Genomic DNA, 27,437 nt, shown 5'->3' with positions numbered 1-27,437 from the left:
TCCCCTAATGTTTACATTTTATATGTAGGAGTTTCATGAACCAAGTGGAAGTGGCGCCACAGTTTCTGAATCACATTCTGATACCTGTTCCACTGCTGAAAAAGTGATTTATGATGGTATTCCTAGAGGTTTTTCACATCACACTCAAGGGACTGATTATATACATGAGGGGAAATATTTCAAAAACAAAGTAGAGTTGATGATGAAGATGCGGCTGTTTGCACTTGAGTTCAAGTTTGAGTTCAGATCATTGTGGTCAGACAGAACAAGATTGATATTGGGTTGTGTCGACCCTAGATGCAACTGGAAGATGCGTGCAACGAAGCTCAAGTCATCTGATTTCTTTGTAGTGATTAAGTATATGGGAGAACACAATTGTGATACAACGTACAGGAATGCGAACCATAGGCAAGCCACTGCAAAACTCCTTGGTTCTTTTATTTGCAGTCATTTTGCAGAAAAGAAGGCTGGACTCAAGCCAAAACAGATAATTGAGAGAGTTAGATTACATCATGGTGTTCATATACAATACAAAAAAGCTTGGAGAGCAAAAGAGGCAGCTCAGATTTTGGTTCGAGGAACTCCTGAGGACAGTTACCACAACATAGCAAAATGGTTGTTCATGGCTAAGGAAAGAAATCCAGGATCAGTTGTTTATCTTGAGATGGATTCTGGTACTAAATTCAAATATGTGTTCATTGCATTCGGTCCATCGATAAGAGGTTTTGATTTGCTGAGAAGAGTGATTGCAGTAGATGGTACCTTCTTGGAGGGGAAATTTAAAGGAACTTTATTAGTAGCTACAGCACAAGATGGAGATCATCACCTATACCCGATAGGCTTTGCTATTGTTGATTCAGAAAATGATAAATCTTGGAATTGGTTTTTTAGGTGTCTCCGTACTATCATACCTGATGCCCCAGATTTGGTGTTTGTCTCTGATCGTGCATCGTCCATTGCAAAAGCACTTACAGAGTTGTATCCAGCATCACATCATGGAATCTGCAAATACCACCTTGGAAACAACATCAAAGTAAGTTTCAAGGGTCAATCATATTTGCCACTTGTTGAATCTGCAGCCATTGCTTATACTCGTGAAGAGTTTGCTAAAATATTCATCCAGATTCAAGATGCAAATCCTAAGTTGACTGAGTATTTACAAAAGGCTGATTTCAGAAAATGGGCTCGTTCCTATGCTCCTTCTAATCGTTACAATAATGTGACAATAAACATTGCTGAATCATTTAATTCGATGTTGAAAGAACCAAGAGAGTTGCCAGTTCTTTCTCTCCTTGAGACAATCAGGTTAACTTTGACTTCGTGGTTTCATGAGAGACGTGAAAAGGCTGCTAAACATGACAAGCTTGTCACGCCGCAAGTAGTGAACAAGTTGGTATCAAGGTTCTCAGATGCAATGAAACTTGACGTTTTCCAAGTTGATGAAGACGAGTTTGAGGTGAAGGACAACATTAACAAGTTTATTGTTCACTTGAAAAACATGCATTGCAGTTGCTGTGTTTTTGACATCGACAAAATTCCGTGCATTTATGCCATTGCTGCTGCGAAGCGTTCAAATAGGGATGAAAATAAGTTTGTTCATGTTTGCTACTTGACTGAGACATGGGCTAAAGTATATGCTGAAAGCATACACCCGAATGGAGATATAAAAGATTGGATTTTCCCTGATTCTATAGAAGAATTCTTTTGTGCACCTCCATTTAGTAAGCCAAACAGTGGGAGACCACCAAAAAAAAGAAAGCGATCTGTTGGAGAATTTGGGGTGCCAGGTTCAAAGTCTCAGAGTCACAAGTGCAGTAGATGTGGCACAGCAGGACACAATAAGAGTACATGCCGACTTCCCATATGATTATCGGTTAGTTATAAATTCATACAACAAAGCTATATGTTGAATCTGTGACATTTTTGGGATATATATTTTAACATTTTCATTTTTTTTTTTGTAGGTGTTGTAGAGGATGATACAAATAGGATGATGTGTTTCATACTTTACAGTATTCTATTCTTTAATTTCAATTTATAGTTTTCATTTGATTGGGTAGTCATTCTGTTATGTGAAACATTAAGACAACATACTTTTATATTGTGAAGGAAGGTCATCCTGAATTTCAGAAACTCCTTCCTAAATATAATTAAGTTTTTTTAGTAGATATAATTTGTCTTTCCTTTATGTTGTTATTTATGAAAGCTTTCAGTTTTTTTAACACACATTCTTGTTTTTGTGTGTTTTTATAGGTTGTGAATCCATTTTTGCATCATTATTTCTTAAATTACATACCTACACTATTAAGGAATGCTATCCTAAATAAAAAAATAGTCTTCCTAAAATAAATAGCCTATATATTTCATCATATATAATAAAGCTTATTACTAATTACCGAATAACAGGCTTTAGCCTACTGGTTACTCTCCCCCTTGTAAACTCTTGATGTCGCGGGTTCGAACCTCCTGGATGCGCATTTAAGGAATGCCATCTTTATTTTTTGTAATCCTTTCCTAAATGTCATCCTAAGTGTTTCACCATATATAATAACGCTTATTACTAATTACCGAATAACAGGCTTTGGCCTACTGGTTACTCTCCCCCTTGTAAACTCTCGATGTCGCGGGTTCGAACCTTCTAGGTGCGCATTTAAGGAATGCCATCCTTATTTTTTGTAATCCCTTCCTAAATGTTATCCTAAGTGTTTCACCATATATAATAAAGCTTATTACTAATTACCGAATAACAGGCTTTGGCCTACTGGTTACTCTCCCCCTTGTAAACTCTCGATGTCGCGGGTTTGAACCTCCTGGGTGCGCATTTAAGGAATGCCATCCTTATTTTTTATTTTTTTGAGGAAAGTCATCCTGATTTTCTATAAACCCTTCCTAAATAACTTTTCATTCTTTCCCTAATTTGTACAAAGACCATCTAAAATAAGAAAAGTTTCACAAAACACACCATTTACTAAGTATTTTAACATTTAAATCATAATCCCAAAACACACAACATATGATTCGAATAAATCCATTGTAAACTTATAAATCCAAAGAAAAGTCTACCATCTGAAAACAAAAAATCAACCTCTAAACATCTCAATCTTCTTAAGAATGATATCATGATAGATATCAAAACATAACTTGGCTCTAATATCTTCTGAAACCTCTTCTTGAAGCTTACTCATCATCTCTTCTACGCCCATTGAGTGGCATTCCACCATTTTGAGGATGAATAATCCACAGTTTGCTTCACTCTTAATGCGACGAAAGAACTTCTTAGGGCATAAGACTTTAAATGGAGACAGATCAACTGTTCCTCTGTTTCTTTCAGTGCGTAAGAGATAAGGTATCATCTCTGCAATACACACAAATAGTTATCAGTAATATATCACAAGCATAAAATTCACATCATAATCAAATTATCATAATCAAATAAGTTCTTACCTGCAATTGGCTTAACATGAGTTTCCACCAAGTCACCTTTACTCTCATGAGTTCGACAATCAAAAACAGTAATCTTCCTGGACTTGAAGCTTATTTCCATACCAATGTACTGTTTGTATTTAGAGTTATAGGCAATACCATAAACTCCCTCGAGATCCTGCCACTTCTCAGTAGGATGACAAACCGAAGGCAACTTCCCACTCACAATATCAATGACTTCTTTTGGAAACACGTGTTGTGATTTAAACTTATCCTCCTTGAAACTGAAGTATCCAGCTTTCAAATTTGAAAAGAAGTCTGGCTTCACAAAGGTTGATTTCGGAAGTCTCTTGTTGTGAAAATAAATGGGATCCTTGTTTCTTCTCAACCAAAGTAATCCCAAAGCTGCATCAATATGCTACATTAAAAAAAGAAAGAAAAAGACTTTTAGTATATTAGGAGAAATAGACACGATAATATTTAATAATCTGACATTCAGGATAAGATTCATGAAACCACCTAACACAAAAGAAACTGAAACAAATTTTGTGAGCAGTACCGTTTCTTGCAATTTCTTCTCTGGTCTTCCCAGCAAATGTATCCAATGTGAGGTTAATGGTTCTGTATCCGTTATTACCCTGGAATTATCAAAAAAACATTCTCTTATACTTTGATAAAAACTTAATTTTTAAAGTTGACAAGAATTGTTAAAACGTCACACTAACCCTGTTCTGATATTTGAGCTCTTCCAAGAATTTAATTCTTCAATATCATTGAAAGATGGAGACAGGAAAGGGTTGAACATTGGATGAATAGCAGATGTGGCAGGGTTTCTTGGTGCTTTATATGGAGTAATGGTTGAAAATGATGGAGTTGTGAACCGATTGCTTCGCCTTGGAACATGCTTCTCACCTTCACCATCATCTTTTTGCTTCTCACCATCACCATCAACTTTTTGCTTCTTTCTTGGAATAACAATTTTATCTTTCTTATCCAGCTTTCTCTTTTTTTCCTAAAATCAAGATGTAACAAAGAAACGTGTTTATGAATGTCCTCTTTGTACTTTTTACAAAAATCAGCAATGATATATACAAAACAAACAAGAACTGAATTAAATTGACATACCTCAGGTGAACTAAAACATTTAAGATCAAATGATGGTCCTTCATCTTGTGGATTCTGTTTGTCTTCTTTTTCATCATCACCATCATTTGGGCTCACTCCTTCTGGTACATGATCTTCTTCTTTATCAAGACCATCATTTAGATTCTCACCTTCCTGAGGAAGGTTCACTTCATCATCACCTTCCTGAGGAAGGTTCTCTTCATCATCACCTTCCTGAGGAAGGTTCTCACCTTCCTGAGGAAGGTTCACTTCATCATCACCTTCCTGAGGAAGGTTCTCCTCATCACCCTACAAGCAAAACACGTTTTAGAACCTTTTTTTAGCTTAAGAAGACTTTCTTACAAAATTAATAACAGGAAAAAGTTGTATAATAAAACTTACATCAACAGCTGAATCGAGTTTCTGGGTCATCTGAGCTTCTGAATCGAGCTTCTGGGTCATCTGAGCTTCTGAATCAAGCTTCTGGGTCATCTGAGCTTCTGAATCGAGCTTTTCGGTTTGGGTGAACCTCTCTGTTTGGTTTTCGCTTGGAGTAAAGAACTAGAGATGAATTATTTCACTTGTCAATATAATGTGTTAGAATATTTTTAAAAAGTTCTAAGAATCATTAAATTTACCTCAGCAGTTAAAACTTCTGGATTTGGTTCACCTTCCTTCTCTTCTGATTTAGTTCACCTTCATTCTCTCTATGGAAAAACAGTATTTGTTCTTTTCCAAAACATTCTTCTTTCTTTGATTTGTCCATTAAAACACTGATTCCTGTATCATGAATTGCTCGCACTATTCCTTTGCTCCCTTTGTTCTCACACCTAACTTCAACTTCTTGCAGCAATTGTACACAGTCAATCAATGATTGCTGAAAAAAACATTAGAAGCTTTTAGTACATTGATTAAGAATACTTTCCCTATCATTCAAAATACAAATACCAAATCAATTCTTACCTCCTTAGTAATCTGAGTCTCAGAAGTCAGAGCCACATGCACTGTTTTTTGTTCAGTGGTAGACCTGTTAGATGGTCGGATCCCATCACCACACTGCAAATATAATTCGTTTTTTAGGAAGCTTTAGTGCATAATTATGAATACTTTCCCTAATATTCAAACAACAAATAAGAAACAGATTCTTACCTCCTTAGGAATCTGAGTCTCAGATGTATATTGTTCAGTGGGAGAATTGTTAGTTGGACGGATCCCATCACCACTCTGTAAATACAAATCGTTTTTTAGGAAGCATTAGTACATAATTAAGACTACTTTCCCTAAAATTTAATTTACAAGTAAGAAAAAAAATTCTTACCTCCGTAGGAATCTGAAAGTCACATGTATATTGTTCAGTGGGAGAATTGTTAGTCGGATGGATCCCATCACCACTCTGCAAATACAAATCGTTTTTAGGAAGCATTAGTACAGAATTAAGACTACTTTCCCTAAAATTTAATTTACAAGTAAGAAAAAAAATTCTTACCTCCGTAGGAATCTGAGAGTCAGAAACTTGAGTCACATTATCTGTACTTTGTTCAGCGCTTGGAGAACTGGCAACTGGAGACATTCCACTATCTTGGTGTTGCTCCTACAACACAAAAAAAAAACGGTTACCAGTTGATAAAGAGGAAGCTGGAAGTTGATAAATAAATAAAAAATGTTTTACTTGATCGTCTGTATTGGTAGGTTTATAATTTCTCAGACTCTCCTCTATTTTCGATAACCGGCAATTGATATCTCTGAACCCATCCGTAACCATGTTGTAAAGTTTATCTAGCTTCTCCATTAGTGACTCTCCAGAAGAGGATGGCTTTAGTGTCTCCTTGTTACGTAACTGGTAAGAATTCCTAGCAATATCTTCCATCACTGCACCAACATCCAATGCTCTTTTTCTCCAGTCTTCAAGTGTCAATTTGTATCTCTTGTTCAGTACATCTGTTAACATACTCAAATCTTGATCAGGAGTGTCTTACAAGAAGACTGTATCTTCTGTATCATCGGGTATCGATGGTAATATGTGAATAACCTTGAGCTGCACACAATCAATATTTGAAAATGATATTAGTTCTTCTTACGATCGTGATTATATTTGAAAACGATTCAATATTTTAAAACAATTTAGTCCTAAATTAAAGAGAATAACTTACATGGTTTGATGCTTCAATGTTCTCCACTTGAGCAATCGATGGATTAACTGTACGTGTGTATTTTTCACAGATATATGCTGATGGTCGCTCAATTACACTCAATGTGCTGAAAGATGACTTTAACATAGGAACAGACTCTAGAATCCACAAGTGCAGTGCCAACGGATATCCATGTAAGTCATATTTATGCTTCATCAGATTTAATTTGACATTCTTCTTTACTGACTTAATCAGAATATTATAAGCATCTTTCCCCCACAGATAATTAGCCAAGACATCCAGATGCTGAGCTCTCTTAAGGTTTTTTGCAGGAAGCTTGTTACCTTTGTACCTCTGAAAGAAGATGCTTTCGATAAGGATCACCATCGCAAGAGAGAATCTTTCATCTGATGCCTCTGGATTAGTTTCTTGTAGAATATCCAAAAGATCTTCATATGTGTGAGCATCTTCAGTGTTAGCCCAGTCATAGCGATTCTGCCGTTGATCTTCATTAGCTCCCCATTCAGTGCATTTCAATCCAGTGACCATATGAAATTCTCTTATTGAGAATCTCATTGGTTGTCCTCCAAAATGCATCCATAGTTCATTATCCTTTGATACCTTTAAACTCCTGCTCAGAAAACAGTGCACCATCTTCCCAGACATCATCAGTCCTCTGTTGATAACCTTCAAAATAGGTCCCAGGAACGAATTCTTGATCCTCTCATACTCCGCAACTGAGAGGATGCTTTTTACTTGTATGACAGCATCATAGTTTGGAAACTGGTTTATCTTCACATCTGATCTTGGTTCCTCTCCAATGTTGAAACAAAGTTCAGGAAGCTTTATATCTATAGGAAAAGAATCACCCATATCCTGCAACATATAAAAGAAAGAGAAGAAACGCATATCATATCAGGAAAGTGATCCTAAATTATATAGATGCTTTCATGAACTTTAAAAAAAAACTAGCATCTGACTGTAAAGATGAAACGCATATCATATCAGGAAAGTGATCCTAAATTATATAGATGCTTTCATGAATTTTTTAAAAAAAACTAGCCATCTGACTAAATTATGCTTTCACTAAACGGATTCATATGCATTCAGTAATCACTAAAACTCTAGCAATTAGAAACCGTATACCAAACCTAACTATGCTAAAGGGATCGAAAAATATGAGAAAGCAGTAATGGAGTAACTATGGAGGGAATGTGAGTAAACTTGTCAACAAACCAACTTAAAATTCAATTGCTTTATCACTAATGAGATGAATAGGGTTACCGGAAGCTGCAAAACACATAATATCACACATAAATCACACAATTTCTTCAAAGGAAGACTTACTTGCTCTGGATTTGGACTTCCTTCCTCAATCTATACTTGTCTTCCACCCAAGTATATAGGAGAAGCCTATTACACAAAACGAAAACAGATAAGAACAAAGTGAAATAGAAACAAAAGATCACAATTAATCTAGATTAATCTAGTGAGGTAACTGTTGAATATAATCTTAGACCCGAAAACTGAGGTGGTGGTAGGAGGTGGAGATGGTGGTTTTAGGGGGTGGGGAAGGTGGTGGTAGGGGGTGGGGATGGTGGTGGAAGAGGGTGGAAAGAAATAGTAAAGGCAAGGGTAATAAGTATATATTATAGTTTTTATAGAGTATATTAGTTATACATGGTTAGAATAGTTAGTGGGCTAATTATAGTTTTTTTTTGTTGGTTATTGAGTGCAAATTCCCATTTATATTTATTTAACTGATTATATTGTTGTATAAAATAATTAGTACGTGTGAAGATGTGGGCGAATTAAGTAGGAGAGAAGCAATCAATATTTTGGCTTACTCAAATTTTGACTAGATTAGATTCGATAAAAAAACAAATTACCTGAGATAGCATACGTACGATGCTTATTTGAATTTTGAAGTCTTAAAATGTTGAGTGAATAGCTAAGATTAAAGAGGTATATATGATATATATAATTTGGGATTTTTTTGTGTGCATTACTCAATATTGAAACTAGTTAACCATACAGTAAAACTTCTATAAATTAATACTCGGTAAATTAATAATTTTTATAAATTAATAAATTTCTCTGGTCTCAAGTTGGAACTAATGTAATTTTGAACACTATTCAATAATATAATATAATAATATATTTTTTTAAATCCTTTATAAATTTATGGTCCCATCAATAATATAAATTAATAATTATATAAAATTATCTAAATATATGTATATATATGCATATTATTTTTATTATAGTTTATTTTTAATATTTTTACTATATAAAAATATTTGAGTGCTATCTTCAAAAAGATTATAATTGTTATTTTCCTTCTAATTGATTTTATAAAAATATTAGTTATAACAATTTTTTTTATTTTGAACTTTTTTACCAAATTACAAAAGTCTTTTTATAAATTAATAATTATTATTTTATCTATAAATTAAAATCTCTATAAATTAATAGATTTTCATGGTCCCAAAATTATAAATTTATAGAGGTTTTACTGTATATCCATGATAAAGATTTAGGTAATAGTCAAACTATATGTTTATAAAATAAAAATAACTAGGTATGATATTTTCTATCAAGATAAAATATATAATTAATGATACATTACAATGTCTAAAAATAAAAGGTAGAAAACATTATATATATATACTTTAACCAAAAAAAAGCATTTTTTGAAAAAATATTGTAAGTTTAACATGAGATTAACTAACTGGTGTTTTAGTGACAATTAATAGAACTCACAATCTTTGCCAAAATTCTCTCTTCCAATTTAAATGAACTATTAAACCATTAATTCTCTATAGACTGCCATTTATTATTTCGTCCAAATACCGGATTAAAGTTTTGTTAAAATCTTCGGAAGTTGTGTAAAGCATAATTTTTTTTGTAAGGTTGGAAATTATAAAGTTGTGGGATTGTGGAGTAGTTCGAGTGAATCGGGTTGTAACATCCGTGAATCAAGAATGGATTTTGGGAGTGGGTGTCGAGTGATACCAAAGGAGTGTCGGTCGACACTAATAATTTTTCGAATTCAGCGGTTAAATTTTAATCGTCAGTTTGATGCGGTTTGGTTTAAGAAACCGAAGGGGATTGGGTATATAAGTGGTATCTCGACGCCATGTTAAAGGCAGCCGTCTCCTGCCCTAAAAGGAGAGAAGAGAGTTGTGGGTTCTCTTTTTGAAGGGAGGAAAAAGGGAATGGTTTGACGATGGATAGGAAAAAGAAGGAGGTCTTGGTGTGAGGGAGAAGAGGAGATCGAGCAGTGGGCTTGAGGGGAGCTTCTTCTTCGTCGTGCATCAATGGTGCTAGAGGAAGAGACCTTGTGCTTGGGGCATAAGAGGAGGAGAAGGGAGTTCCATCTTCTTCATGTGTGAGGGGAAGGATGGGAGCTTGGTGGTGGATTGGATAGACAAAGAGGCTCTCTCATGACTGTTATCCAGGTAAGTCGTTGTTGTTTGATGTTTAATCGATTAGGGAATAGATAGTTGTGAAGGATTAGAGTTTTGCGGCAAGAAGGAGCTTGAAGGGAGGCGAGGATCGTCATTCGACACCAACACCTGTAAATGGGCTGCGGGGACTGGTTTGAGATGGCTACTTCAGAGCAACGTTTGGAAGATGAAAAGGAGTCCAATTTGGCTGAAATTTGGTGGGAGCTTTGTGGTGCTATAGGCTTTGTATTCAATGGTGGGTTTTTGAAATGAACGGTTGGTTTGTGATTTAATCAAGTGTTTGTATTGTGGTCTGGCATAAACGGTTTTGTGGTAAAGTTGGGGTATCGGTCGACATCAGCATGTTGTTGTGGGTTTGGTTCATAGGAGAATGGTTGGAGATAGGTTTTGATGAGGAGAGATCGACGGAAGTAGTGTCGATCGACACCATGTGTGTTGGTTCGTAAGTGGTGCGATGGGTGACGATCGACACCAGATGGAGGTGCTGATCGACACTGGAAGAGCTGATAGTTAATCGGAGTATTTATGGGGAAGTGCTGTCCGTGGCTGGGCGGAATCAAATATTTCTGTCTATTTCTCTGTTACTCGGTCGCTAGGGGTGGTTGGTTGTGCGGCTCAGTAACTAGATGAGGTTGGTGTTTGGTTATTTGTGGGAGGTTTTGTAAGGAGTGATTTTTCCACCGGTTTTCTTTCGGAATTATGGGGTTCCGGTAAGATTGTTTCCTATGGATCCTGTGAGGATTGGAATCCAAGTGCGGTTGTCTCACGTGGGATCAGGCTCATCGACGACGATTTGTATGGCCGGAACCGGTTACTCAGATCAGAGGGTTCACTGTTAAAATCTTGATACAAAGTGGCTCTTTTATAACCGCTAGAGTTGTTTTGCATGCGAGAGAGTCATTTTTCCCGCTAGTTATCGATCAAGTTCAAATTTTCGCATAACTATTTATTCTTTCGATTTTGTAGTCAGTAAATCTGTATCCATACATGTATGTTATTAAAAAAAAAGAACAAGTTGGTGTTACTTAAACGTGTGTTGCCAAACTATATTGAAAATGTTCCTGGATGGTCGTCCCTATTTTGATTATCTTGATTATATAAAACTGGAAACGGTGTTTTTTATAAAAAGCCTCAATTAGAATAAAATAAAAATTTAAAGCAATAACCAAAAAAATCCCAAAAAAAAACCAGAGTAAAACCAATATCTTAAATCTAAAACATAATTTTAAAGTCAAAACACAAGTTACATAACTTGTATAAAACAAATTGTTAGTTAATACTAAAAAGATCATGTTATGCTTCAGTTTTGTAAACATTTAGCATAAATTGATAAAAGCATTGCGATTTTAGTCTCTTTTTTTTAAACCATCGTTGCTCTTTTCTTTCTTTTACAACATACATTTTTTTTTTTATTTGAACCTAATATACATAGTAAAATTTGGAAAAATTAGAGCCTTCAATTTTTTTTTCCAAAATAATGGCCAGAAGCAAATGTTCTTTTTTTTACTACATAGCCACGGCTCTGAACGTATTCATTATAGATTGAAGGGATCATTGTAAACGATTTGTTTGTAAATTAGCAAATTCTCTTTCAATTTCTATTAATTGCAAACTAACTTTTTCACAATGGAAGGTTTCGAAATACCCTAAACAAAAAGAAATCTTATAGTTACATACTTACATTTAAAGATTTGCTTTTAATATATATATATATATATATATATATATATATTTATTTAAAGCAGAATATATACGTAAATTAAAGTGAACTCATGAGTTAAAATGTACAACAGTATACAGTATATATTTACATCCATTTTAGATTTTGTGTGAAATGTAAATTAATTAAGAAGTCACAGAATGAACAATATTAAAAAAAAATTAATACATTCATTAGTCCAATAGAGGTCACTTGGAAATTAGGGGCAACAGTAAAGAAAAGAAGCAAGACTTCATATTTACTATTTTATTCTCACATAAAAAAAATGTTAATGTGATTATACTCATGTAATGCTTCAGAACTATGTACTTTCATTTAAATGAGCTCATGAAATTGTCAAAAAAAAATTAAAAATCAAATAAACAGTTAATGAAACTGTACTAAAACAAAGATGTAAGCAAATATAATCGAAAAAAATTACTAACACCTACTATCGTTTCTACCCAAATGAGACCTTTTTCATTTTTCCCATCTACAAAATTACTAACAAAAAATATCAATTTCAACTTATAGTAAACTCATATATATTCTCAAAACTTAACCAAAGAGAAGTGCAAACGCATAGGAGCACCAAAGAGAAATGAGGTTGGCGGATTTATGATATTGGATTGCGTAAAACAATTAGTGGGCTAGGCCCATTTAACGCATTGAGTTTTCATCGTTGACCAGACCTATCCCACTAATTCCTTCAACATTATTATCTCCCAGAAAAGTAGTTTTGGTCGTTTTAAGAGAGCTAGTTCTGTCTTGTCATAGGGACATAGGATTGTTCTATACATTTAAGCTTGCTTTCAAGATTTTTTTTTTATGAATATTTTTAACTAAATCTTAAATGTTGAGAATTTTTACAATTAATATTTGGATGATACAGTAACATTACTAACATACATCCGATTGGGTCCGGTTGACCGGTTGTAATGTCCAAAGCAAATAAATATAAATATATGTTCAACTAATAAAAAACAGGACAAGTTGTAAACATAAGCTTTTCGTAAAATATATACAGTGTCTGTGTTAGATATGGACGTACATGTGCTAATGCTGCTATGCTGCTACGGGATGTGAGACTCATGAGTCATGAGAGTGACAGGAGAAAATATAATCGTAACGTGAAAACTGAAAGAACAACACTATCTAGCGATAAAGTCAAAGTTTCTTCTTACAGATTAAACCATTGGGATATTCAACATTGTCCCAAAGTTCACATCACATATTCACATGGCCTAGTGAATCAAAGTTCTCTTTCATTCATTGTATACTATTCCTTGTATTGACACACACACACACACATGTACCAATACATGAATAAAGCACCTCTAATGATTTTTCCTATATAAATAAAATTACGTAAGGATTGAAACAAACACATTTTTTTAATTGACAAATGAAGACAGTTTAAATGACATACAGTCGGTTATAGGTCCCAAGGTTTCAGACTTTCAGTCCAAAAATTTTGGTTTCCTGAAAATAAACTGTCCAGTAATTTTTTTTTTTTTTTTTTTTTGTCAAACCAGTTGCTTTCATTCATTTAGGATAGTAACAGATACAAGAAGTACAAGAAGCAAAAGTTTCAGAATTTAAACCAATACAAAGGAAGGCATTCCCCAATGCCACAAGATTAGAAAGATAATTCATCGACTGTAAATCCAAGAGAGCTATGAACCATGAGCATGAGAGCCCTTGGTACATGTGAGATCCTGGTAGGTCAAAAGACCATCCTCGAGAAGGTCAGAGGACAGTTGTGTTGTCCCGGTCATAATACTAAGACACTGAGACGTTGAGAAAGAATCAATTAAAATATATACTAACTATTCCCTGCGCAAAATGATTACAACAATAAAATTGAAATGAGATTCAATATAGTTTAGAATGAGCCCAAAAAACGTATAATTGATGTTCTTGTTGAGCGGAGAAAATTGCATTAATGAACAAAAGGCACATGGAAATGACCGAGAGATGGGTTTAGCATTTTTGCCTCACGAAATAATTTTTTTTTTTTTTTCATTTTCACCAAATTTATACATTTCATATCATAAATATAGAGTAGATATGTTATATAAAAGAATACGAAAAAATGTTACATAAGAAAAACAATCTTAATTTAAAGCTGAAAGAAAATTAGAATTTTTTTTTGTAACAAAACCTATTTCAATAAATATATATATATATATATATATATATATATATATATATATATATATATATTTTAAAGATGATGTTAGAAATGAAAAACAAATTAATAAATAGAGGTGATGTTGATATCAATTACAATTTAAAACAGACTAGGTTTTCACCCGCAGTACACCGCGAGACTAAATTATAAATAATTTATTTTAAATTAGAATTTTTAATTCATTTAGTTTTTCAAATTCCCAATTAATTAGATTTTATCTAATTAATTTATAATTTTGTTTAAAATGTTTTTTCTTCTTCTTACTTTTTATACAATTTATAACTTAATTAATTTATTATTAGATATAATATAAAATTTAAAACACTTAGTTTTGTTTTTTATAATTAAACAGATGTATATGCCTATATGGTATGTTAGTGTATATTTTTATGTGTATATATATATATATATTTTTTGGAATATTAAGAATGTGTTGTAGTATGTGTAATATTTTGTAATTCATATACTAAATAATTTATAAGTTAATTTTCTAAACTATGACTACAAATCTATAGTATATGAAATAATTAATAATTTTAGTGTTAGTTCTATAGTCCAAACCCGCCATGCTAGGCGGATCATGCAAGATGTTCAAAGATTTTTAATCCTCAAAAACTCATCATACGAACCCCGTGAAAGTAAAATATAGTATGTGAGGCTAAAAGTCACTTTTTCTCAAATCTGTTTTCAAGGTTTTAAAGAACAATACATTTTCACTCACTTCTTTATAAAATAAGAAAATAAAATCAGTATACATTTACAATTATGTTTGTTACCTTTTAAACACTTAGTTTCTATAAAAAAAAATCAAATATAAATAGAGTTAATTTGTTTATTAAATTAATTATTTAATACTAATGACATGCTTGTAAATAAGTACCAACTTCAGGATTTATTTTATAATGTCTCCAAAAAAAAATATATATATATATATATATATATATACAATAATTTATGTAGCAAAATTAGGAGTTGTTGTTTTCTTATTATATAATCAAAAGAACTTTTTTTGTTTGTGTGTGTGTGTGTGTGGCTAAGAAATACTAGAAGCATTTTGTATTTATGTCTGTAAGAACAAAAGAACTTCCAACGGATTAAGAGCAAGTTTATTGGGGGTTCATATAAGGGGAGTTCTTAAATTTTTTATGAATTAATTGTGTACTGTTTGGAATATAAGACCCATGATCTCTTAGATAAAATTTTCTCTTTTATTGGTAGGTTCTTATTTTGGGTCTCTTATTTTTGAAAATATTGTTTTTAAAATTTTTAAAATTTTAAATAGAATAGAAGTGGTATAAATGTGTAAACATTTAAGATTTTATAAAATTAAAACATATTGCATTTTAATTAATTTTCAAACATACAAAAACTAGAATTATATTTTCTGTTTTGAAAAACTTTGAAACAGAGGTTCTTCATCTGTTTTGTTAAAGATTTGTAAATGAGAAACATAGGCAACTAACATGGAGCACATATATTACACAAAATGGTGAGAAAACAATACAGCAACATTGACAATGTTTATAGAAAACCACAAATTGACAATGGTTTAGCAATATTTGGGATTCTTGACTATTGTTGTGAAGAAAGAAATAAGTAAATTTTGGTGGAGAGATGTATGGGCGGCCATTTATGTTTTTTTGACTACTCTCATTTTTGTTTTCTCTAACTTATACAAATGAGAATATGCAAACTTGATAACAGAATAAGCCCAATAAAACCAACAACTACATATTTCCTCTTCTTTACAAGCAAAGAGTTTAAAAGAGTATGTTGCCTGAGGATGATAAATCAATCAGATAGCATCGACACACATGAAAAAAACGATGAAAAGAATAAGAAGACGTTACATTATTGTAGTAATAAAAAGAGCTACCTTTGAAATGCTAAGTGGTGATGATGATTAAAGAAGACGTTTAAATTTTGCCCGAGACAATATGCTGTTCATGTTTAGCCAATAAGATCACAAAAAACAGATCATCAAGATCAAAACTTTTTGTAAGTCCAGTAAAATAAAACAACGAGATCATAACATTAACACACACCCATATCAGAATAGAACCATCAACAACAACACCAAAGAGAGAACATCATTTGCTAATAATATAAGGGGATCACAAGATCGATAACAAATCTGGCTGAAGTAACAAACACATCTTAACAGCAGTTTCAGCAAGACCGATAAGGTGCTGACGTTTGGAGTAAAAAACGTCTTGAGAATCTCAGCATTGATCTAATGGAATAAAAAAACTAAACAACAACATATAGATTTCAAAAGGGTACAACAAAACCGGAACTCGTTTGCTACCTGCTTTAATAAGGTTAAAACACAAGAAAATATACACAAGTAAGCACCATCTCATCTCATTTCAAGAGACCTTTAATAAGGTTAGCTCGCTCATAAGAAAGAAATATAAAGAAAACTTACATCATCGTATTCTTCCTTTTCTTCCTTCTTCTCTTCTTTCTTGGACTCAGCTGCAGGGGCACCACCGCCTCCTCCTCCAGCGGATGGAGCAGAAGCCATAGCAACACCACGACCACCAGACGGCACTGAAGCAAGCTTCTCCCTTCCACCAGCAATTAGTTAAGTCTTTTCCTTTCACTTCCTTCAACAAAAGCTCAATCTGAGAGTCCTCTGTAATCAGCACCAACTGCAAAAAATCAAACACAACAACAAAACCACATTCAATCAATCAATTAAAACCACCCCCAATTATATCAGACGCATATACATATTAACACAAATCATATTACGCCGGGAGGAAATAATGTAAATCCCTAATCAGATTACGCCTAAGAAACCTATTGAAGAATCTAAAGAGGAACGGAAGCACAAAACCAATTCAAATCCCAAAGTAAAGATCGAATCAAAATACATCGGAACCCAATTTTTTCATACCTGGAGACGGAGACGAAGAAGAAGAGTGTGAATCGAAGTAACCCTTACAATTTCGAAACAAAGGAAGTGAACCTTCTCCTTCGATTCCAAACACATTCAAATTCCATCTTTTCTCGTTTCGGGATTGTGATCGCCAGAGAAAGAGAGAGAGAGACGAAAGTAAACAAAAATCGAGCTTCCCAAAAAAAAAAAATTCTCTTGTGTATTTGTTTTCTGGCCAACAAAAAAACGACACGTAGCGCCTCTTAGAACAAAGATGAGTATACTATATAACAACCTCCCTTAGCATTTTTCTTTTGTTCTGAATTATTTTTTTCCTCCAAAACAATATGAACCCCTCTAAAAAGACTGTCGATAAACATGGTCTAAGAGATAAGGAGGGAACAAAGATCCCATGGAGTGCGGTGAATGGGAATGACAAAAAGTCACACTCCAATTTCTCTGTCTTTTTGGTAGTCAAATGTAACATTTACTTGCCCTCCCCTCACTTTGCTCCAAAAAGGACCCAAACCGCGTTCTCTCGTTGAGTTTTCAATTATTTTATTCTCTCCGAGTTGATCACTTCTACTTCTTCTACTTCTATTCTTATTGAGTCCTAGGTTTTAATTCATTGATTAGAGTTTCTAGATCAAATCATTTGTACTATTGTTATCATTGTATTACATTTTAAATTTATTCGGTTATGCAGTGAGGAGTGATAGGAAACAAATACTGTATGATGTTTTGTTTCGTAACCAATAAAATGACTGAACATTAAAATACAGGTAAAATAATTACCAAAAATACTATAGGATAATATATACTATATTATAATACAATAGAACAACATAATAAATAGCAAAATCAATATAACATAAAAAAATATTTTAGGCTAGATATATATCAAAACGAAACTGTGAAACAATTGAATATATAACTGAAAAACATGAATGATTATTTTTAAAAAAAGTAAATTTATCAAATAAATATCGAACAAAAATTTTAAAACCAATTTATATAAGGAATTCGAAACCCTATGACTGCTATTTTCCCTAGATGATATGCAAGTTCATGGCATACATTCTTCATACTCACATTCTTATCTTGTTCTTGGATGTTATATCATCATGTCTCTATGTGCTCTCTTGACCACTACTATTAACTTCATTTTCGAGAGGTCAGATTAAATGAATTTGATAAGTTAAGATTGAATTAAGCGTAAATTACACGATCTCTCTTAACAGTTTTTAATAAATATCTTACAATGGCTATCGTAATATATAAACTATGATCTTCAAAGTCATACCCAATCTTATTTCATCGAAAAAAATGATCTAATATTTTGCAATTACATATTGTGGAATTAGGCTTTAGTGCCAACAATTAGCAACATTCAAACCATATAATTAAAATGACAAGAGTCATCACCAGTAAGTACTTTTGATTTTATGTTTGTGAAATTTTCGATCTTCCGACATAAATATACAAAAAAGGCAAACAAACTTGATAACATTTTGTTTCTTTCAGTTATTTCAAAATTATAATAAGGAAAATATTGTCAACATAGATTAGATTCTCTTGCACCAAGAGCATAAAAATGCATAGATAACACCAAAAGATACTGCATGTGTGTATGCAAGCTGAGGAACAATGTCTCTGAAACCTTCCAAAGTCCATGTTGAATTAACTCCAATCCATTACCATACAAACCTATATACATTATATGATATATGTATGACTAAATTTTTATATGATTAAAACTACATTTGTTCTATAGAATATTAGTTTTGTTGTGACCTTTTGTTGTGGATTCAATGGACCCTCCATATTTTGCATGTGACTGAGTGTGGAATGGGACGAGAGAATGGCGGTCTTTGATATGGACGTCACCTTATTATTTTCACATTTATCTACAAATTAAATCATATTGTCTACAGTTAATCTTTTCACTAATAAATTATAGATTTTGATGATTTTGGTATATTATTTATTACTATATAGTTTTATATAGCTGAAGGAAGAAAACGACATGAATCACAATCAAAACCCTTTCATCACCCATGTTTGTGTATGTCGTTATGGGTCCCAAGTCACGCGTTTACGCCGTAGGGTCCTACTTAATTTATTCATAATACTTGTCTGATTATCCCATAACTTTGTATGTAGTCCCAAAACACTAATTGTAATATGCTCGACCAAACCCAATTAAGATAAGTTAATAATATGATTTACCAAATATATGATGACCCTCTATCTCTATGTTAACAATCTAGACATATTAGCAAATGGTCTAATTGTTAGTTAATATTTATAGATGTTTTGCAAGATATATAGCATGCAGAACTTCGTATGAAATGAATCTATCTATATATCAGTTACAATTTATAGTTTTGTTACGTAGAATCTACTGTAATGAACGTTAATTAATTTGTTCGTATCATGCCATGCAATGGGAGATATATAGATATTGAATACTGTCTCTCTCTCTTTCAGAAGTATGGTACTAAGTTGATACTTGGAAGAATGAATAGTCACTATACTTACACGTGCCAAAACAGTAACAAAGAGACAAAATCCGCAATGCCAATTTAAAATAAAAACAGTCTTTGTTTGAACTTATCACTCCCACATGCTTTGCTTCATTATTTGATCGACCAATATAATTATACCACATACCAAACAAAGAAGTTAAGTTGCTAATAAAGATTATTTCGACTTATAACATTATTTATTGTCTAATTCATAAAGTTATAACTGAATTAGTGTTAATACTTTATACTTCAAAGGTATATATACACTGGAAAAAATTACTGCGAGAAACAATGGAGCCTGTAATAATACTTGTTTTTTTTTTCTTTGGTACAACAGCCTAAAATAATACATAAAGTCGTAAACTTCTAATATGAACGTTGGAAAATAATCGGGTAGATGATACAATTCGGAAGGCAAAGGAAAAGACCATAGTTCGAGTATCGATTCACTAACTTAGGGCCACTTCTTTGCGGCCGACTAACCTATCCACATTTACATGTATTCATTCCAACACACACGATGATTACATTGGGGAGTTTTTTTTTGTTCATGAGTTGGATAGATGTTTTAATATTTTTTAGGTTGAAGATAATTTAACTTTAGAAAAGAAAAATCCAAGGATATCTTTTGCAATTTTCTAACTTACAGTTCAGTGCTACCGAGAAAAATATTTGTATACTTTTTCACAACGTCACCGAGAGAGATAATTTATTTCTTTTTTTCTTCGCTTTCTTATGGACATGGATGTAGATATATACACACATCGAAAAAAAAGCATAAGCTGATTAACTATTAGGGTTAAAAATGATTATTAGTAGGGTTAAAATGATCAATTATTTGATAAAAAGTTAATGACCTTCTCTAATGTTTTTTCTTGTTGTCATAATTGCGGTCTAAGATTCTTTCACCAATTTGCTACTGGACTGAACCAATAAAATTTGGCACTTGTCATTTTTGATGTATCCATTCTACCTGCACACTCTTTTGCCCAACATATTCTTTCTATTACCTCTTATTTCAATTATTATTGACTCTAAAAAGGATATTGTCTGAGTTGGGAGCAATATAATACTTATTATTTATTATTAGTAAACCTACTAATGTATAGTTGTTTTTTTTTTAAATAGGTCGCAGACTCGTAGGTAAACTGTACACTCAGAAAATCATGGGTATGAATATGATGACACAATACATTAAGGTTTGTTTTAATTATTAAAAAAAAGGAAGAAGAAGATGATAGTCGAAGATGGTTTTGGTTGTTTGATTGAGTCATTATCGAAGGCTCACATGGGCGAAGAATGGTGATGAAAGAGTCACGCTAGTTATCAAACTATTAATTCCAATTATTATCGTTATTACTTATTATTAATTATTTGGGGGAAAAAATCTAGAAAAATTTGGCAGTATCTATGATATAGAGACATGTTGTGATGATCAAACCCATGTGAAATTAGATACAGTGGGTTTGAAGTTTCACCGCAGCCAAAATCTCTTTTTGGATCCAGCTTGTTCACAATTGGAAAAAAATATTGATGCTTATAGATGCATGCTATAAGTATAGGGTTGTTAGTAAATTCGTAGCTATTAAGTTTACCTTAAAAAAATATACGTCTATAACTTGTGATATACAGTATAAAACATATTTTCTGTTCAACTATACTATATGTAACTTAGGACAGAACAAAAAGTAATTAAATTTAACATTAAAAATGGTTTTCGTCATAGAACTAATACAGGAAAATAAAATAAAATTTAATTTTAGGAAAAAAATCTTGTGAAGTTATTAATAATAATGTAACTTTTTTTTCCTAATACAAACTATGGTAAATTTGTTTGGTCATAAATTTGATTTTTGTTTTCAGTTTGTAGATAAAGTTAAAAAATATACTAATATATATATATATATATATATATATATATATATAATTTTCCGACAGTTTAGCATGTAGTTTTCTAAGCTTTCAATTTCTCACTATAATTAATACCATATCTGACAGTATTAGATAATCCATTTGCCCATGTCGCAGCAACTTCGAATACAACAAATGAAGTAAATTTAAGAATAAAGAAATTAATATAGAGCTCTCTCTATCTCTCTCTTAAAACAAAATCCATGAGATTTTTTTTGGGTCGTATTGGTAACGGCGTGGGTCCAATTTAGGACCAAATTGATTGCCAGTTAATTGCCATAAGAAAAATTTACGCACAAAAAAACATTTCTATCTTTATCTCTCTCTCTCTCTCTCACGAAGCTAAAGCCAATAGTACTTATAGCCACCCTTCACTCTTCCAAAAACGCTCCTTCACTCTCATCATATCATTCTTTCTTTCTTCACTTTCATAACATTTCCACAAAACACAAACACTAAAACTCACCTGAACCATATTCTCCATTCTCCACCAGCACTAAATGGCACGACCACAACAACGGTTCCGAGGCGTTAGACAGAGGCATTGGGGCTCTTGGGTCTCTGAAATTCGTCACCCTCTCTTGTAAACACTCTTCTCCCCTTTTCTTTTTAAAATATCAATATACCTTTTTTTTTTTTAATTAAGTAAGAAGTTATGAACCGAAGCTCACTATATGTTAAGTAAGAAGTTATGAACCGAAGCTCATTATATGCTTTTTATTTTTGGTTTTAGGAAAACAAGAATCTGGTTGGGGACATTTGAGACGGCTGAGGATGCGGCTAGAGCCTACGATGAGGCGGCGAGGCTAATGTGTGGCCCAAGAGCACGTACCAATTTCCCTTACAACCCTAACGCCGTTCCTACTTCCTCATCCAAGCTTCTCTCCGCCACTCTCACAGCCAAACTCCACAAATGCTACATGGCTTCTCTTCAGATGACCAAACAAACGCAAACGCAGACCGCAAGATTACGACCCGCGGAGACCGACGGGGATATCAACTGCGTGATGGCCAACGTAAATCAGTTTAACAGGGGAGGTGGAGGAGGAGGAGTAATGACAGAGACAACGGAGATCAAGTGGGAAGATGGAAACACGAACATGGAACAGAACTTTAGTCCCTTGGAGGAAGATCATATCGAGCAAATGATTGAGGAGCTGCTTCACTACGGTTCCATTGAGCTTTGTTCTGTTTTACCAACTCAGACGATGTGAGAAACGGCCCTGTCGTTTAGCGTATTCATTTTATTTTATTTTTATTTTATTTTACTTCCACAAAACGGCGTCGTTGAGTAGTAGTGGTGAGAGAAGAAGAAGAGGACAAAGGCTAATTTCAAAGACATTTTGATCTGAATTGGCCTCTTTTGAAACACTGATTCTAGTTTCTATAAGAGCAATCGATCATATGCTATATTATGTAATGTATAGTATCTTTTTATGATATAAAAATTGTTATCAATTTCTTTGTCTTTTTCCCATCGTTTTCTTGTTTTCACCTCGTAAACCAATTGAACTTTAACCCAAAACTGAAAATTTTACACATGTGTGAATAAGTGGGGATTCGATGTAGTGAAAAGATAGGACAATGAGAAGAAAGAGATCTAAAAGAGAGAAGAGAGAAGAGAGAAGAGAGTTTAGAAGGTGTTTGAATATTTTGAGTTTAGCTTTTGGTCTTTGTTCTATGCATTTTCTCATTTTTCAACGGCGGGCCTTCATTTTAATTTCTTTTAATGTAATCTATTTCTGTCTCTTTTTTTTTTCTTTTCTTTTCAATTTGGGATTGCTGCGAGAAGTAGAAAAAGAGTGTCCCTAGCTGTGTGGCTTGAGACCATAAAATCTAACTTTTAAATTAGAGGGATTTGTGTTTTCCAGCACTTATATTAAAATAGGGAAAAAAATTGTTGAGTGCAAGAAAAAGGATATATGGCTAAATATACATGTAACATGTTTAGTTGTACAAGAGATCAATGCATATATATGGTGACATGCACGACCAAAAAAAAAACCTAGATCAAAAGGAGTAGAAACTTGACCCTCGCATAAAAAACTTATCATAAACCAAAAATACATAACGAACTCGAATGAGAATGAAAGAAGTTTGTATCTCGTCTGATGTGTGATAGAGTTTTGCTGATAAATCATAGTACAATCCAGGCGTGTTATTAAATTTTGGTATGATAGATCTAGGTTTTAGTTAGTGAATTAATGAACATGAATCAATCTCAGAAACCGTTAAGCAATTGTATGATCCGATTTTTCTTAGTACTTATGGAAGTGTCGTCTTGTAAAATGTTGACATACATTTGTTCCATCCACTAAGTGCATTTGAATGTTTGTACTAGTTTTGGCCATATATATCAAACGTCTAATCACTAAAACTTCATTCTAAGAGCAAACCCATTGCATATCTTCAATTGGGTGTCTCTATTTTTTAATAATACTAAAAATAATACACTTCTCTTCACACCCTTGATTTTTATTTTTGTCCTTCCATTAGTCATCCTTGGGTGTCTAATTTTTTTTATTAAAAATGTGTTCTGCAAATAAAACAGAACCAAAAATTAAACACAACCTGCAAATAAAACAGAACCAAAAATTAAACAGAACCTATCCTGCAAATAAACAGCCACACAATACAAATAATGGTTCTGTGTCTGTATAAGATTATTCACTACTCATGTGCTACTCACGATTAAACACAAACTTTGATTGAAAACGATACAAACTTTGATTAGAAACGCAACATACATTGTTTTCGACTCATGATTAAACACAATGTATGTTGAAGACACAAATGCCAGTTGTAGATAGGAGAGTGAAACACCTTAGGAAGTTGATGGTCACCAAGTGGAGGACTGAGTTGCAGAGAACAAATCACCAAGTGGGGGATGAGAGAATGGCCTTGCGGTGCCGCCCAAACAGAATCGAACATGATGAGTATGTGATCAGTTCAACAAAACATAGAACACACCAAATAGGAACAAGAAAAGATGCTAAATCTACATGACACAAAATTACATCAACTAAAACCACTTAGAGATACACAAGAGAGAAAATGGAACTTAATCCAGTAATAGTAACATGACTAACACCAAACCTGAACAAAGTTATCTCAGCTGATAATATCAAGTAAATAAGCAAACTCCTCACTGAGTTAACTATATAACAAAAACCAACAGATCAAATGCCCTCAATCAGTATACAATGAATTCGAACTCAATTGTTACAGATGAACTTGTAAAAACCCATTACCAGTTCAAAAATACAGAAACACAAACCAGATCATTATATTTTTAACTACCAATCAAAATTCAAACTAAAACCCAGATCAACAATTATCACCAAAGGGGAAACAAACAAAAAAAATGAAAGCTTACCAGCAGAAGAACACACGAGAAGGATCCTATGAGCACCAACATTCTCACAAAGCCACCGACAAACAAAAAAAATGAAAGCTTACTCATGTTCTACTCGATTTTGAAAAATCGATTCATACTCTCGTTTGGTTTCGTTTGTGTCGAGAAGAGAAGCAAATGAAGAGAAGACAAAAAAAAAAAAAAAAAAAAACAAAACCAATCGAAACCAATAAAATTTTGACACGTTAAGTGTCTCTCAGTATCTAAAAGAGTCTGGGCAGAGACACGGATCTCAGAAAATTACCGATTAAAACATTATTTTTCATTCACTTTATTATTAAAAAAATAAAAGACATCCCCTTGGGATGACCAATGGGAGTGCTCTAAGAGTATGTTTACTGAATAGCGTCGACCGTTTTCAAAAAAAAAACTCATATGTATCACAATTGCTTTCAATAATTTAATTCGGTTTGAAATATTTGGTTTCCTAATTACTTTAAAATGTTGGCAGCCGCAACCTTGTAAACATAATGTTTACGTATGCTTGCAAATCAATCAATCAAGGCTATCAAGCCATGAAATGACTATAACCAGACTATAACCAGACCACCATTTCCTTACACATTAAAATAAAAATTCAACTATATCACTAAAAGATCATTTCCACGTACGTTATCAAAGACTCATACGCGTTATAAGTTGTTAGCAACAAGCCAAAAACAAACAAATATATAAGTAAATGGAAAGTCAATATGGTTAAGCTTGTTGCGATAGTAACCAGTGTACGTACACATGCAATGCATCTAAATTGCATCACACTAATTATGATTTGACAATAGCCGGAGATTTCTTGTCTCTTTAATTATATGCATGCAAGAGATGATTTATTTGATCGAAAATAATAAATCAAATAATTCTAAAATTAAATTTGTCTATTATTCAAACTAGGCACAATAATATATGTCATCTTATATATATATGACAAGGTTTCTTGTCACATCGCCAAAAACTTTCTTTCTATTAATTATAGATTATTTCTCTGCATGTTAATTATAGATGATTTATTTGTCCCTTTTTTTTTTGTTAAAGGTCTTTTTGTTGTTGTCAAAAAGATGATTTATTTGTCGAAACTATAACTTTTTTTTTTGTTTTGTTTGGAAACTATAACTTTAAAATTTATATTCTTAAATTTAAGATTACATCATATCAAGTTCTTAAATAGATAAAACCTTAGACCAAGTTTATCGGTAGTCTTTAAGTAGGGGAGTTCTTAAATTTTTTATGAATTAATTGTGTACTGTTTGGAATATAAAAACTCATGATTTTTTAGATAAAATTTTCTCTTTTATTGGTAGGTTTTTATTTTGGGTCTCTTATTTTTGAAAAAACTGTTTTTTAAAATTTAAAATTTTTAAATAGAATAGAAGTGGTATAAATGTGTAAACATTTAAGATTTTATAAAATTAGAAAATATTGCATTTTAATTAATTTTCAAACATACAAAACATAATAAAAACATTAATACATATTACAATAGAAGTGCAATTTATAAATGGAGAGAATGATTAATTTTAATACTGATTTGAAAATATTGCATTTAATTAACTTTTAAACCTACAAAACATAAAAGTATATTAAAAATAGAAATACAAATCATAAATGGAAAAAAGATTAATTGTAATATTCTGTTGACCAACAGAAATCTGACACGTATGGTCTCTTAGATCAGATTTGGGTATACTATATAAGAAGCTCCTTTAGATTTTTTCTTTTTTCCTAAATTTTTTTTTTCCTTCAAAATACTAACAACCTCTCTATGAACCCCCCCCCCCCCCCGATAAACATGCTCTTACATAATTTTACAAAGATATTCAAAATGAATTTCAAAATATACTTCTTTTAAAGATGTTCCAAACTATTTTAAAGAGTTGCGTAGGCATGCATGCGATTACAGAATATTTGGTGACAACTGGAAAATGACTACGTGACAATGTATTTTCCTCGAGATAAAAAAATAATCATATGGGGGAGAATTTGTCAAACAATATTGTTGATATAGAATAGAATCGCAACGTGATATTAATTTTTGGATCGAGGTCTTTATCGAATCGAATGGAACTTATAATGATTATTCTACGTATCTGTTTGGAAATTGATTTTGGTTCCCCCACAACCTTTCTAAAAAAGTAAATATATATAAATAAAGAAGAGGGAATTATAAAAGTGTAGTTTTATTCTCATTATTCTGTTTTTTAAAGCAATTTGAAGCAGCAAAGGTGAGATTTAAAATAATGGGCATGCTTGTGAGTTCTTCATCATTACTTCTTTGAACTTCTGTGACCCTTTTTTCCTTTAAGGAAGGTCCTTTTCTATTGTCCCAATAAAAATTTCACTGCACTCACCAAATAAAGATTGAATAATAGGTCAAAAGTAGCGATTCAGATTCACATGAAAATGTATGTAATGTACGTTGTCCATTCTTGTTATGCAGCGAGATTTACTTTCGTATTTATCTCTTCTCAACTACATCGATTATTCTTAAAACGTCTTTAGTCAATCCTGTTAGTTGTGCATTAATCTTAGTTAAGATATTTGATACTAACAACATAGAAATATATATATATATATATATATATTTTTATATTACATGTTTGGTTGAATATCGATGATCCAGTTAAACTTACATGCTTGACCAATTTGGACTTATGATATATAGTGTTTTTAACCTTGTATTTTAATT

The 27,437-nt window shown here is 32.5% G+C and overlaps 4 protein-coding genes and 1 long non-coding RNA gene across 5 annotated transcripts; 2 read left to right on the top strand and 3 right to left on the bottom strand.

Moving 5' to 3' along the window:
* The first annotated feature begins 199 nt into the window (after positions 1–199).
* On the top strand, positions 200–1,867 carry LOC147919093 (uncharacterized). Its single transcript, XM_087504249.1, has one exon. It carries the CDS (start codon positions 200–202, stop codon positions 1,865–1,867), a length of 1,668 nt encoding a protein of 555 aa, XP_087360375.1.
* Positions 1,868–3,039: 1,172 nt separating this feature from the next.
* LOC104710982 (uncharacterized) lies at positions 3,040–4,989 on the bottom strand. The gene is made up of 6 exons (XM_087503839.1): positions 4,930–4,989; positions 4,549–4,836; positions 4,149–4,435; positions 3,983–4,061; positions 3,445–3,841; positions 3,040–3,355 (listed from the first exon to the last, which is right to left on the bottom strand). The coding sequence occupies exons 1-6, from the start codon at positions 4,987–4,989 to the stop codon at positions 3,081–3,083; spliced, it is 1,386 nt and encodes a 461-aa protein (XP_087359965.1). The 3' UTR covers positions 3,040–3,080.
* A 1,510-nt stretch (positions 4,990–6,499) lies between these two features.
* Positions 6,500–7,205, bottom strand: LOC147919092 (uncharacterized). The gene is made up of 2 exons (XM_087503838.1): positions 6,678–7,205; positions 6,500–6,562 (listed from the first exon to the last, which is right to left on the bottom strand). The coding sequence occupies exons 1-2, from the start codon at positions 7,203–7,205 to the stop codon at positions 6,500–6,502; spliced, it is 591 nt and encodes a 196-aa protein (XP_087359964.1).
* Positions 7,206–21,633: 14,428 nt separating this feature from the next.
* LOC104770995 (ethylene-responsive transcription factor ERF003) lies at positions 21,634–22,800 on the top strand. The gene is made up of 2 exons (XM_010495465.3): positions 21,634–21,925; positions 22,076–22,800. The coding sequence occupies exons 1-2, from the start codon at positions 21,843–21,845 to the stop codon at positions 22,554–22,556; spliced, it is 564 nt and encodes a 187-aa protein (XP_010493767.1). The 5' UTR covers positions 21,634–21,842; the 3' UTR covers positions 22,557–22,800.
* A 1,135-nt stretch (positions 22,801–23,935) lies between these two features.
* Positions 23,936–24,982, bottom strand: LOC147919091 (uncharacterized). The gene is made up of 2 exons (XR_015593992.1): positions 24,719–24,982; positions 23,936–24,242 (listed from the first exon to the last, which is right to left on the bottom strand). It is a non-coding gene; the product is annotated as an uncharacterized LOC147919091 (long non-coding RNA).
* Between the last annotated feature and the right edge of the window lie 2,455 nt (positions 24,983–27,437).

This window comes from Camelina sativa, chromosome 20, assembly GCF_030686135.1.
Source record: "Camelina sativa cultivar CO46 ecotype springtype chromosome 20, ASM3068613v1".
Taxonomy (NCBI): domain Eukaryota; kingdom Viridiplantae; phylum Streptophyta; class Magnoliopsida; order Brassicales; family Brassicaceae; genus Camelina; species Camelina sativa.
Note: the sequence above shows the minus strand (reverse complement) of the source record. Positions and strands in the feature narration are given on the sequence as shown.

What these genes read in the sequence shown, in the direction of transcription:
- LOC147919092 (XM_087503838.1), bottom strand. Translation starts at nt 7,205, where the DNA reads ATGGTCACTGGATTGAAATGCACTGAATGGGGAGCTAATGAAGATCAA. An exon ending in ACATTGAAGCATCAAACCAT is followed by an intron (nt 6,563 to 6,677) that starts GTAAGTTATTCT and finishes GATTGTGTGCAG; the next exon opens with CTCAAGGTTATTCACATATT.
- LOC147919093 (XM_087504249.1), top strand. Translation starts at nt 200, where the DNA reads ATGATGAAGATGCGGCTGTTTGCACTTGAGTTCAAGTTTGAGTTCAGA.
- LOC104770995 (XM_010495465.3), top strand. Translation starts at nt 21,843, where the DNA reads ATGGCACGACCACAACAACGGTTCCGAGGCGTTAGACAGAGGCATTGG. An exon ending in GAAATTCGTCACCCTCTCTT is followed by an intron (nt 21,926 to 22,075) that starts GTAAACACTCTT and finishes TTTTGGTTTTAG; the next exon opens with GAAAACAAGAATCTGGTTGG.
- LOC104710982 (XM_087503839.1), bottom strand. Translation starts at nt 4,989, where the DNA reads ATGACCCAGAAGCTCGATTCAGAAGCTCAGATGACCCAGAAACTCGAT. An exon ending in AATGTTTTAGTTCACCTGAG is followed by an intron (nt 4,436 to 4,548) that starts GTATGTCAATTT and finishes TCTTGATTTTAG; the next exon opens with GAAAAAAAGAGAAAGCTGGA. An exon ending in AGCTCAAATATCAGAACAGG is followed by an intron (nt 4,062 to 4,148) that starts GTTAGTGTGACG and finishes TGATAATTCCAG; the next exon opens with GGTAATAACGGATACAGAAC.